We start from the raw sequence: 12,518 nt of genomic DNA on the forward strand, positions 1-12,518 counted from the left end.
TGTGGAGTTGGTTCATTAGTGTACGATGGTTTCGTTCACAGATAGCATTTCCTTGGGGCCAGTAAAGGGACGAGTGAGATATGTGGTATCCGATGATCTGGGCTAGCTCCTCCCAGATTTTGCTGGTGAACTCTGGTGCATTAAATCTGAGTGGACTGCCTGTGGGATGCCAAAGTATGGAAAAACGTGCCGAATCAGGGCGTCAGCAACTGCGACAGCATGGTTTTCTTTTGCCAGACAGGCTATGACGAGTTTTGAATATGTATCAATGAACGTGATAACGTACTGATAGCCCGATTTCAGGGGTAGAGGTCCCACTACGTCGGTCGCCAGCAACTGCCAAGGTTTGTGGGTGGTAATGTGCCCTGATGGACCGGCGGTGCGGGTAATGTCTTTACCCAAGGCACACACTTGGCAGGATTGGATAATCTCCTTGGCCAGGGTGGAGGGATTGGGCGCCCAGTAGGTGTCGTTAAAGACCTGCAGAAGTTTTCCGTGCCCAGGTGGATTCCGTTGTGGGTATGCAAGTACTGGAGAGTGTCAAGGGCGGCGTTGGGGGCTAGGATGATATGCCCAGATGGAGTGAGCAGGTGGTTGCCCTAGCGATATAGCTTTTTGAAGAAGTGTTGGGGAATCCAGGAGGGTCATTCCTTACAATGCCACTGTTGGAGGAGATCTGGCTCCGGTTGTACAGCATTAATGGGGAGCCAGGAGAGAGCATCTGCGCTGGTATGGAGTTTGCCGGGGAGGTATGAAATTTCATGGTTAAACTCCTCCGGTGTCTCACGCCATCTGATGAGCTAGGCGTTGTGGGTGTCAGACTGCCGCAGCCATTGGAGGGACTGATGATCGGTAATGATGGTGACTTGGGTCCCTGACAGGTATGCCCAGAAATGCTGTAGTGTCCAGATGATGCCTAGGCACTCCCTCTTTGTGGCGGCATAATTTTTTTCCGCCTAGATGAGGGTGCAGCTGACACAGGCGATGATGTGCTCGTGGCCCTCTTCAACTAGGGCTAGCACAGCTCTGATTGCAATCAAGGAGAAGTCAGTGTGGAGTCAGAATGGGAGGGCATAGTCGGGGAAGGCCACAACTGGGGTAGAAACAAGTTTGTCCTTAAGTTGTTGGAAGGCGGCTCATCTCTCGTCCGTTCAGATGAACGGTTCTCCCTTCCGGGTCAGGTCGTGAAGTGGTTTGCCAATGTGAATGAACCCCATCACGAAACGTCGGTAATAGGACGTAAGGCCAAGGAAGGCTCGAATCCCATGGATGTCTTGTGGCGGAGGGATGTCCGCGATGGCGCAGAGCTTGTCTGGGTCAGGAGATATGCCAGCCTGGGAGTTGACATGTCCCAGGAATGAGACGGTTCTGGTGGCCAGGAAGCACTTGGAGGGCCGGAGTTTGAGGTCTGCTTGTCGTATCCGTGTGAAGACCTTGCAAAGGCATTGAAGGTGGTCAGCCCAGGTCTTGCTAAATACAATGACATCATCTAAGTAGGCTAAACAGATCTCCCAAGTGAGGCCGCTAAGGACAGATTCCATTAGTCTTGAGAAGGTGGCGGGGGCGTTACAGAGGCCAAAGGGTAGGACATTAAATTCATAATACCCATTGCTGGTCGAGAAAGCAGTCTTGCCTCTGTCTTCTGGTTGCACTGGGGCCTTCCAATACCTCGACTGGAGGTCGAGGGTGGAGAACCAGGAGGCACCATACGGGGAATCTAGGGAGTCATCTATCCACGGAAGTGGAGTAGCGTCTTTGGTGGTTACGTCAGTGAGCCGGTGGTAATCTACGCAGAACCGCATTGTGCCATCCTTCTTTTTCACGAGAATGACAGGGGAGGACCAGGGGCTGGTAGAGGGGAGATGACACTGGCCTCAATCATCTCTTGAACCTGGCAGTCTTCATCTTACCGCTGCTCGGGATTTTTCTGCCGGGATGGCTGTCGGATCGGTGGACCTGTCGTGTGGATCTCATGAGCCAGGTAGGTAGTATGTCCAATATCGGCGGGTTCCACTGCGAAAAGGTCCTGGAAATCCAGGAGGAGGCAGCAGAGGGTGTCTGATTGGTGGGTGGAGAGATGGTTGGGAATGGGAGGCAGGGGGTGGGGAAGCTGGAGGGGAATGGGGTGCAGGGCTCAGCTTCCCCCATCTCTCCAATTACGAGCCCTTTAGGGAGGGTGAGGGGTGAAGGGGCGAGTTTGGCAATTTGGACTGCCGTGTAATGTGTTTGAATGGATGAGTAAATGGAGAGTGAGTCGTCCTGTCTCGGCTACCTCCCTTTCCTTGGGGGAAGCAGCCTAGGTATATAGATAGATAGATAGATAGATAGTGTAATGAGGGGGAAAGAAGGCTGGGGGCAGGAGGCAGGCTGAGAGGGTTCCAGGTGGCAGGTTTGGGGAGAACAGGACGGATGTACCCGAGGGCCGGTTGAGGGGCACCCAGGCTTCGTGGTGGGGGGGAATGGTTACTGCGGAGGAGGTGGCGGCGGGTTACTATGGAGGGGGGGAGGGGAGGGAGGAGGAGGGGGGATCAGGGGGAGGGGAGAAGAACATGGATTCTTGCAACCGGGGCTGGGGCATGCAGGTGCAAACGGCCCAAGGGAGGGGGGGAGGGGGATTTCTGGAACTGGAGCTGTCTATTGTGGAAATCAATGGTGGCTCCTAGACTCTGTAGCAGGTCCAGTCCCAGATATCCATCACAGTTGCAGCAGGAAGAGTCAAATACAATGAACTTATGGTGTGTCGATGTCGGTTGGTGGGTGTCGACACGCAGCGCCTGTGTTTCCCCATGGATTGGCAGGGGCCCATCCCCTGCATCCACAAAATGAGTAGCCGTCGCGAATAGCAGGCCAAAAGTCTACTTATAACGGGAGAAGTAGTGACTATATAGGCAGGATCTGGCCTCTCCCATGTCAACCAGAAGCCTGGCTTTAGCCCCGTTCAGCTTCATCTTGTGGTAAACTGGCGGGCCCTCTTCTTCCTCCGGCTCCTGTTCCCTGGGTTCAGTATCTTCCACGGGTGTGGGTTCATCCTCCGGCTCCTCATTCTCTAAGGAGGAGACTTTACGTTGGCCTGGTATGGTGGTCTTGCACCTGGTAGCTTTCAATTGGTCCTTGATGTCATGCAGTGTGCACCTGGAGCTGCAAGTGGAGAACTCCCAGGGATTCACCAGAATGAGGTTGGGGTTCTCCTTGTGACTGAGGTGCCGGTGTGGGGGGAGCGCCCTGGGCAGGCTGGGTGCTGGGGTGGGACTGGTGTGGGGCATAAAAAATGGGAGAAATGGAGTTCCCCCGAGCTAAGCCCTGTATTGGACTATATAGCCCCGCTAGGGTTACAGGAGCGAGCTACCACTCCCGGCACGGCAGCCCGGGCGAGGCTCGAACTCGCAATTCCCCGATTACGAGTCCGGCGCGCTACCACTGTGCTACCGCGCCCCCCTGGTGTGGGGCATAGGCAGATGTGGCTTGACTGGAGGAGCCGGGATGTTCATGGGGAACTTTTTCACCACATTGATTTGCTGAAGTGTGGGGCGGGAGGTCAGGAGGCAGCATATGAGTTGGATATCCTTATCCATGTCTCCTGTAGGGACATGGATTGTAAAATGCTCCTTGACCATGCTGGGGAGAACTCTGAGGAGAGTATTGAAAGTGTGCTGCTCCCGGGTTTCATCATCTGCCTCCAGGTAGGCAGAGGTGACCAGGCATCTAGCCTGGATTAAAGTGTCATCTAAATTGCCATCAAAAGTTAGGCTATCCAATTGGGATAGTGCCACCACTTTACCTAGTGATGGGGTGATGGCCTGGATCACGAGCTTCAAGAAATTCTGCCAGGTGAGCCCTGGGGATGCTGTCAGGAGTCGGCCGAGGCATCAGCCTCCATCAGGGTCCGTCATGCGAGGCCTCTCAGGGACCGGCCGTAGTGAGAAGAGCCCGGTGGTGGTCATGGGGCCTCTCTGGTAGTCCTCCAGGCCGGGGTCTCCCTCCGAGTCGTAGTCTCATGGAGGGGAGTCAGCACCTGACGGAGGAGCGGCTACTGGCCGTTTCCTCTAGTAGGGCCTGCCTACTGGTCATGGCCTAGGGATGCGTCTACTGGCCATTGCAAAGGCCCGGCTACTGGCCATGGCCTGTGGAGAGGAGTGGCTACCAGTCGTCTCCTGATGAAGGCAGAGCGGCTACTGGCCGTCTCCTGATTACCTCCAGAGTGGCTACAGGCCGTCTCCTGTAGGAGGGTCGAGTGGCTACAGGCTGTCTCTGTTAGGGCACCTTTGGAGTGGCTACCGGCCATCTCCTGATGAAGGCTGGAGCGGCTACCAGCCGTCTTCTGATTACCTCCAGAGTGGCTGCAGGCCATCTCCTGTAGGAGGATTGAGCGGCTACCGGCCATCTCAGGGGTGCTGACTGGAGATAAAGTAATAGCTCCACCCCGATCCTGTCGGTGGTCAGCTTGCCCGGAAGGTAGTCTCTTTTTCCTGCAATGGTGGCGAGCTACATTGTCTCCCCTAAGCTCAGTGTCCCCCCTGCTATGCGCATGCGCCATTGGCTTGCGCATGGGCCGTCGACCGCTAGATATACTGTATGCCAGAGGACGTACGAACTACGAATCACTCACTCTCAGACTCTGAGAACAACTCGTAGGTGGTTATTTCGTCTCTCGGTGAAATCGGAATAGAGAATTTCACCCACGATAATCTCGACTGATATGCAGTGTTAAGTCTCTTATAGCCCTGGTGCCATATGTAGGTTCTTTTTCTTCCCTGCCATAATATACGATGAGTCGAAATCGTTGCTCGTTGGGCCAAATTCATGAAGTGACGAATCCACTAAATCATGAGGCAGCGTCATATTACAAACTGAAACTAAATTACATGCAAAGTATCATGAAAAGAGAAAACAGTCTGGTTTACGAAATAACAGAAATAATAAAAGGAGGTAAGGAGAACAGGTGGATGAAGGAATGTAAGAAAGACCTAAAAGAACTGAACATAAATGTTGACAAGCTAAAAACATCAGCAAAGATGAAATAACAACAAGACTACATGAATGGGACACAAAAGTGTGGAAAACAGAAATGGGAACAAAAAGTACACTAAGAATATACAGAAAATGGAAGACAGAAATGGGTGGGGAAGATTATGAAATATGACAACACACCAGTCTCTATCATTTTCTTCAAGTGCCACACCAATACATTGAAATTAAATGACAGAAAAAGGCACTCACAAGAAGAAACAAAGTGCATAATGTGTGGCAACGAGAATGAGGATTTAGAACACTTCATATTAGATTGCCAGGCATACAGGAAAGAAAGAGAAAAACAACCAGCACCTGACACTGTCGAACAAAAGCACCCTAGAAAAAGCACCATGGGATAAAAGCTCCAGCAAAGAAAATACATTTGTGTAGTTTTTTATTTTATTTTATTTTTTTGCTTAACAGTAACCTATCCTGACCTAACAACCTAAAGCAACCCGGCCTAAGTAACTGAACAGCCTAAGCTAAGCCAACCAGCCTAACCTAACCAAACCTTAACCAAACAACTTGACCTTACTTAACAACCTAACCTTAACTAACAACCTAACCATACCTAACTAAATAACCTAACCTAACAGAACTTAGCTGAACAAACATAAGAGCCACATAGAACAAGCTAACCTAAGCCAGCAAAAAAATAAATAAATAATAATCTTAACCTGACCTAACAAGCTAAATATATTTAACCTTAACCTTGGTCTGAGATTCACATATATACTGTTCTCAGTCATTCCTCACTTTTGCCAGAATATACTGAATAATTCCTTTCTAACTCCCAAAAGGGGATTCCATCCCTCCTTGGAAGTTTTGAATAAATATATACTCAAATTAACCTTAAACATTTATGGCATGGAATTTAGTGGTTTTTGGGATATTTTTGGTATATTCTGTTTATATTAAGATTTTGTACTTTTATGTGGTCATAACAATTACCTGAGGATCCAAATTTTGTCCTTACTCTTAGAGAGCACAAATCAAAAGCCAAAAACCATCAAATCTAACCAACATAACAGGCTTTTGCGACCGTTTTTTTTTTTTTTTTTTTTAATTGCCCCCCTTGAAATGTCAAAATTCCCCTTGCCCTCTTCATCCAACTATCATATGCTAACTCAAAATAACCCTAACCTTAAATTAGCCTAGCCTAATAAAGTAAGCTAATTTTAACCCAACCCATTCCAATAATAAACTACCCAAACTTAAATAACCTAAATTTAAAATAATCATGTTTAAGCTAAAAGTAACCAAGGCTTAACGCAATTCTTAAACTAACTTAATCTCACCTAACCTTAAATTAGCCTAACCTAAGTTTAACATAGCTAACCTTATCATTACTTAATCCAAAAATAAACAATTCTTACCTAAAATAAACCTAATCTAACCAACATTTAACCAAACCTAACCTAACCTAATTCTTAAACTAACCTAGCCTAACCCAGTACTAACCTAACCTTACATGAGCCCAAATTAAACTAAGCTAACCTTACAATAATCCAAGCCACAAATAAACAAACCTAACCTAACAAACATTAACCTAATCAAAAATAACCTAACCTTGATTTTAAATTAACCTAACCTATCTTGAAACTATATTAGAAAGGGGATTTTGTAGGGGATTGACCTATTATGCTATTCTCCTAGAGGATCTTTTACTACTGCACAACAGCACATATTATACTGCTCTACAGCACTACACCTTGCACTATTTCACACTAACATTGGTGTACACCACTATTGACTACATTAAAGCGCACTATAATTTTCTACCAACCTAAAGCATACGTTACTACCGTAAAACACTAATTTATAGTACCACACAACACTGATGAGCATATAATACAGTAAAACACTAATGAACACCAATACTGAAACCACTGATGTACAATTCAACGCACTGTATATTGTTGTACAGCACCTCTATTAACTACCCAGTTTAGTTAAATAATTCGTTTACACGAGAGAATGCTTAATTCAATTTATTTTCGGGTGGCTGAAAGATACGAGACGTTAAGGGTGGTCGGGCCCAACCTTAGCGGCGATCGTAACTCCGGCTCCCGTAAGGTCTGAGGTCTCCGAAAGTGTTTAGTGCATGCCAACATCCGACGCCGCTCCCTTTTACCCCGCCGGTAGCGAGTTACGGGACCGCAACTGCGTTAGTGCATCCGGTACCAAAACTCACACATATCGCATTGCAGCCCTCTGTCGTTTTTCTTCACTTTAATATTGCATCTCCTGCAGACCTCCTTCTCTTTATTGCTTTCTTCGTTTCGTTCCGCCATGCTCAGACTCCTTAATTATCAATTTACTTAGGAAAGTTTAGGAGCTCAGACCACCTCGTGCAGTACCACCTGCCGCCAGTGTTGACATTTTTTTTTTTTTAGTGGATTCGTCCATCGTTTAATTTGGCTCAACGGGCCCATCATATATTACGACAGAGATAAGAAAGAAGCTACAGATAAGATCAAGATTCTAAAATTATAATAATTATTGGGCATACCATTATATAGCACTCACGATTATCGTGGGTGAAATTCCCTATTCTGATTTCACCCAGAGACGAAATAACCAGCTATGACTACGAGTTGTTCTCTCCTCAGAGTCTGAGAGTGAATGATTCGTACGTCTGGCATATATCTGGCGGCCGACGACGCATGCGCAAACCAATGGCGCAAGATAGCTGGGGGCCCAGGGGGGACACTGAGGCAGGGTTGCCAGGTCTACAGAAATTTCTGTATTTCTACAGATTTTTGGAAGGATCTACAGAAATACAGAATTTTGTCCTTAATCTACAGATATTTTGATATATTACAGAAATTCTCAAGAAATTTTACAAGCAATATGGAAAGGAATTCAATTTACAAATACCATAGAGAAATTTAGCAGTGGGCAAGAGGACAGTCCTGAGAGAAAGCGTATTGTATACAGTAGTTAACCCTTGAAACGTAAAGTTTTTTATGAAATAATGTATTTTCTTTAATTTCAAATTATGTCGCTTAAGCTATATTAGACTAGTACTTGCAGTATAACAATTAATATACTTATAAACTGCTTAATCTGTGAACTAATACGAAAATTTCAATATTAAATATATACATTTTTCTACTATCGAATGCGCCGGTGTACTGCCATTTTTGTTTACATTCTGAGGGAGTCAGAAGCAAGTATGTTAGAGTTAGTTTCGGAAGTTTGGACATCTTTGGAATATATTAGTGGTGTTAGCGACTGTTCCTACGGTTATCTAATATAACAAGGTTATAGTTATTTGGCCTAGAAAGTTATGAGCAAAACGAAAAGTGAAAAAGGGGCTCGCTCTTTTAGCTCTTGTTTTCAGTATAAGTTTTCAGTTAGGTTCGTGTCTAACTTGACCCATAGTAACTGTGTTAACCCGCATTTTATGAATTTGAAATATGAAAATTCATACCATATTCTTAATTTAATAAAACTATTTATCTTAGATTATTCGTATGGAATTAATCATTTTTTTTTCTTTTATATAAAGGCACAGATAACTTCTAAGACATATTTGCATACCTTTTGTCAATATATGCGTGAAATTGTGATCTACAGAATTTTTTTCAAATCTCAAGAAATTTTATGGATGATTCTACAGATATTTTAGGGCCAGCACCTGGCAACACTGCACTGAGGTGACTGAGCTCAGGGGAGAGCGGTAGCTCGCTACTCCGGGTCTTTCTGGATTCACAATTAATCTTCAATCATTTCCTGTGGCACCCCACGGGATGCACAGGGCCTCGATGAATTCTCTCCACCAATATTTGTCTCTTGCCATCTCCTTCAGGTCCCCCAACACTCCTCTCCCTCTTCTCTTTTCATTGTCCTCAACCAGGTTTCCCTCGGCCTACCTCTACCTCTTCTTCCTCTAGCAGTCCACTCTGGCATATCCTGTATCAAACTGCCTTCTTTTCTATGTATGTGCCCCAGCCATTTCCAGCGAGACAGTCTCGCATATTCATCAACTGGTTTCACTCTCGTAATATCCCTTACTCTTTCATTTGTAACTCTGTCTTGCCACTTTACCCAAAGAATCTCAGTATTTTATTCTCAAATCCTAATACTCTCTGATCTGTTGCAACTGTACTGTACCATGACTCGTGCCCATAAATTAAAATTGGTCTAACCATGGACTTGTAAATTTTTACTTTAGTATGCACCGAAAGCATATTATTATTCCAAACAGATTTCAACATTCCAACAGCTCTCCAAGCCTGTCTAATCATCACAATTTCATTGTTTAATGATCCATAAGATGATACAATCGTTCCCAGATGTTTAAACTTTTCTACATTTCGTCACATTATTTCCAATTACACAATCGATTTGGTACTCCACATTCATATTAATTTCAGTCTTTCCACAATTTATTATCAGTCCCACTTTTTCTTCCTGCACCGGACAATCAAGCACCCTCTGCATCTCGTAAATACTTACGCAAATAGTACAATATCATCAGCATAGTTCAAATCCACCAGCCTCTTATTTTCATTCCAGTTAATTCCTGCACCTGTTCTCCTTACAACCTTTCTCATAACATAATCCATAACCAAAACAAACAGCAAAGGCGAAAGAACTTGAATCACTCCTGACCTAACTTCAAATGGATCACTCAAAGAACCATCCACCATTACCTTAAACTTATGATAAATTTCCTGCTGCAGTTATAGTCGGGTTGCGTCTCTATCTTGAATGCTAAAACAAGAGATTATCAGTAGAATATGGTGCTAGTCACGAAGAAGTCCTATGGAAAGGATACTAAGCGGCAGAATTACAGCGAATAAGTTGAGAAAGGACGAAAATCTCTGCCACGTCAAAGTGAATGAACTGTACTCAAATCGCACCTCCAACCTGCCTGAAAGGGGTTTGGGATCATTTTCAGGATAAACTTAAGTATAGGCGTTTTTTGTAGCACCTCGGAAAGTCAAAAGGGTTTGGGTTTCCGCTGTTGGAGTTTACAAAACGCTAAGCAATAGCACAGCCCGACGAACGAGCACTGTGAGCCCTGGAAGAACTGTCGTACATAGCCAGTCTCCAAGGAAATGAGATGACACCTTTTTCATAATGACATTTTATGCTCCTAAGATAAACGTAGGAGCATTTCTTACAATTTTCGTTCCATTCCGAAGCAGAAATTGAGGCCAGTAGAAACCATTTACACTCTTACTCTTTTTCAAGTAAGCCCAACCTCGCGGTGGATTTGTAAACTTGTTTCAATGGCTGCAGTTCCTGCGGTAAGACGTATGATAAACTGGAAAATTTTGGGATCCAAGCACATTTCACGTTTTGGAAATGCATCTATATCCCTCAAAAAACACATAACATGAAAATACTTATGACTGACTGAGATGTTACGTAAGAATTTTGTAATTTTGTACTTTCGTTGGAACGAAGCCAAAACCACAGTCAATTCATTGGACGCATCGGCCATTTTGGGGCTGGAGGTGCGAGCTGGTGCGAGACGGAACATTTAAATTGATTGATTTTCGTAATAAAGTACATTGTTAGGATTCTTTATTGTCATATAGTCATTAATATGATTATTTGTTATGCATTATAATATAAAAAATGAATAGTTATCTTCTGATATTGCGAATTAAAGACCATGCTAAACTCCCTAACTGGCTACACTCCGCTACACAACACGCTGATTGGTAGTTTGGGTATGCACTACTGCAGAGGCAAACTCCTCGGTGAGGAGTTTGACTTTCCAACAGCGGAATCTCAAACCCCTTTGACTTTCCGCGGTGCTACAAAAAACGCCTTATGATTAATTTTTGCAGGAAAGGTTACAGACTAGGGAAAATTGTGAACTCATTTCCTCCTCTTTCCTGCAAACCAAATATACCTCCGAGCCGTAAAAGAGTGCGCGCGCCGGGCTCTCCTACAGCGTCACAAAATCAATATGACCGATAGCTTTTGCAACCGGACGAACTTTCCAGAAACAATGTATTGATTGACTACCGTAGCGACGTAAAAATTGTCATTTTGCCAGAGGATTATATTGTACTGGGTATACAAGCTGATAAAAATGTATTGAATAGGAAATACGGATGGTTATTCATATGTACCGTACTCACTAAATTGCATGCTTCGGCCAGGCTAGTGGATGACTCATAGCAACTAAATATGGGATTTATAACGTCGAATTCATAGCGGGGTATTGCAATTATATTTCTCGTACTATCCTACACTGAGGTAGCCGTATATTAACCAAAATGACGAAAAGGGGTGAAATTTGGGGAAGAATGTGTGCGCACTGGGACCTGCGCAGTAGACCGCCATTTCCCAAGCATAGTGACACACCTTCGCTCTTCTCTTCGTTTTGGTGAGTTTTTCCAGTTATTTTCCGTGTTCACACATCCAAGAAGACCACAAGAACAACAGCCACGCTTCCATAACCAATTGTTCAACGCAGAAGTGGATGGAAATTGCTGAAAATCGCCATACTGTTGAATTGTTAATGTGATGAATGTTTGGTATTTCTGATTATGTTTGCAGGAAGAGTTTGCTTCGAATTGTTTCTCCAATTTTTCTTATGTTGAGCTGTTTCTGTGTTTCTTGTTTAGCTTATTTTTTTCGTACTTGTTTAGCTGCGTTTGGGCAATGTTCCCTTTCGCTTTTTTTAGTTGTATGTTTTTTTTTTTATTATTATTATAACTCCGTATGAAACTGATTTTATATTTTTACCCCTATTTAGCTGCTATTATTTCTTCCGTGCAGGAGTCTCAACGTCATTTCTGTCAGTAGCCTCACGAGTTTTTCCTCCTGTTTGGCTGCTGCTGTTATGTAGCCTTTTTCCTGCAAAGCTGTTTTCATGTTTTTCCTTGTTTAGCTTTCCTAATTAAACTAGTAACACCACAGGCTAAGTAATTGCCCCTTTTTTTCGGGGGGTGGGAGGAAAGTAAACAAAATGGAATTCAAGATTTGTTATATCGAGATGCCTGGATGACCGATTTAAAAGATGGAGTCAGTGAGAAATACAGAGGAAGAAAGTAACACAGCTGACCTGTTGTATGTATGAAGTGCTGAGAATATCTGTTACTTTTGCATTAGAGAAGAGGAAATGGATGAAAGTGCGTTATAAGACGGGAACTGCGCATCAGCTCTAACGGGGGAGGAATGCAAGCAGACGTTTTAGAGCAGCGGTCATTACAGAAACTGCGACTAAGGTTAAGGATAGAGAGATGCAACACTGCGGCGAAGAGAGAGATTGGAGTCAGTAAGAGGAGGGGGAGGGAATGGATGAAAAGACAATATCGTACCACACGGGCGCAGGCCTTCCAGATTTCTTTCACAGATTAATTAGCATAGGTTAGGTTAGAAATATTGGTCTGATAAGCATTGGGGGCTTGAAAAATGTTGAGTTTAGTGGCAGTCCTAGGTAGTTTAATTCAAAGGGGGGTCCAGAGTTAGGTTAAGTTAGGTTGGCGAGATTGTCATAAAAAGGTTGCTGCGTATGTCCAAGCAGTTTCCTTAAA

General features: G+C 44.5%; 1 protein-coding gene across 1 annotated transcript in view; it reads left to right on the plus strand.

Moving 5' to 3' along the window:
- The first annotated feature begins 3,792 nt into the window (after positions 1 to 3,792).
- LOC145390727 (uncharacterized) overlaps positions 3,793 to 12,518 on the plus strand; it is a 73,886-nt gene continuing 65,160 nt past the window's right edge. The window contains exon 1 of the mRNA XM_080265522.1: positions 3,793 to 3,953. Within this exon, the coding sequence (XP_080121648.1) occupies positions 3,793 to 3,953 (161 nt within the window). The remainder of the gene's footprint in view (positions 3,954 to 12,518) is intronic.

The sequence above is a fragment of the Coenobita brevimanus genome, chromosome 15, assembly GCF_032717465.1.
Source record: "Coenobita brevimanus isolate Jiangsu-jjx chromosome 15, ASM3271746v2, whole genome shotgun sequence".
Lineage (NCBI taxonomy): Eukaryota > Metazoa > Arthropoda > Malacostraca > Decapoda > Coenobitidae > Coenobita > Coenobita brevimanus.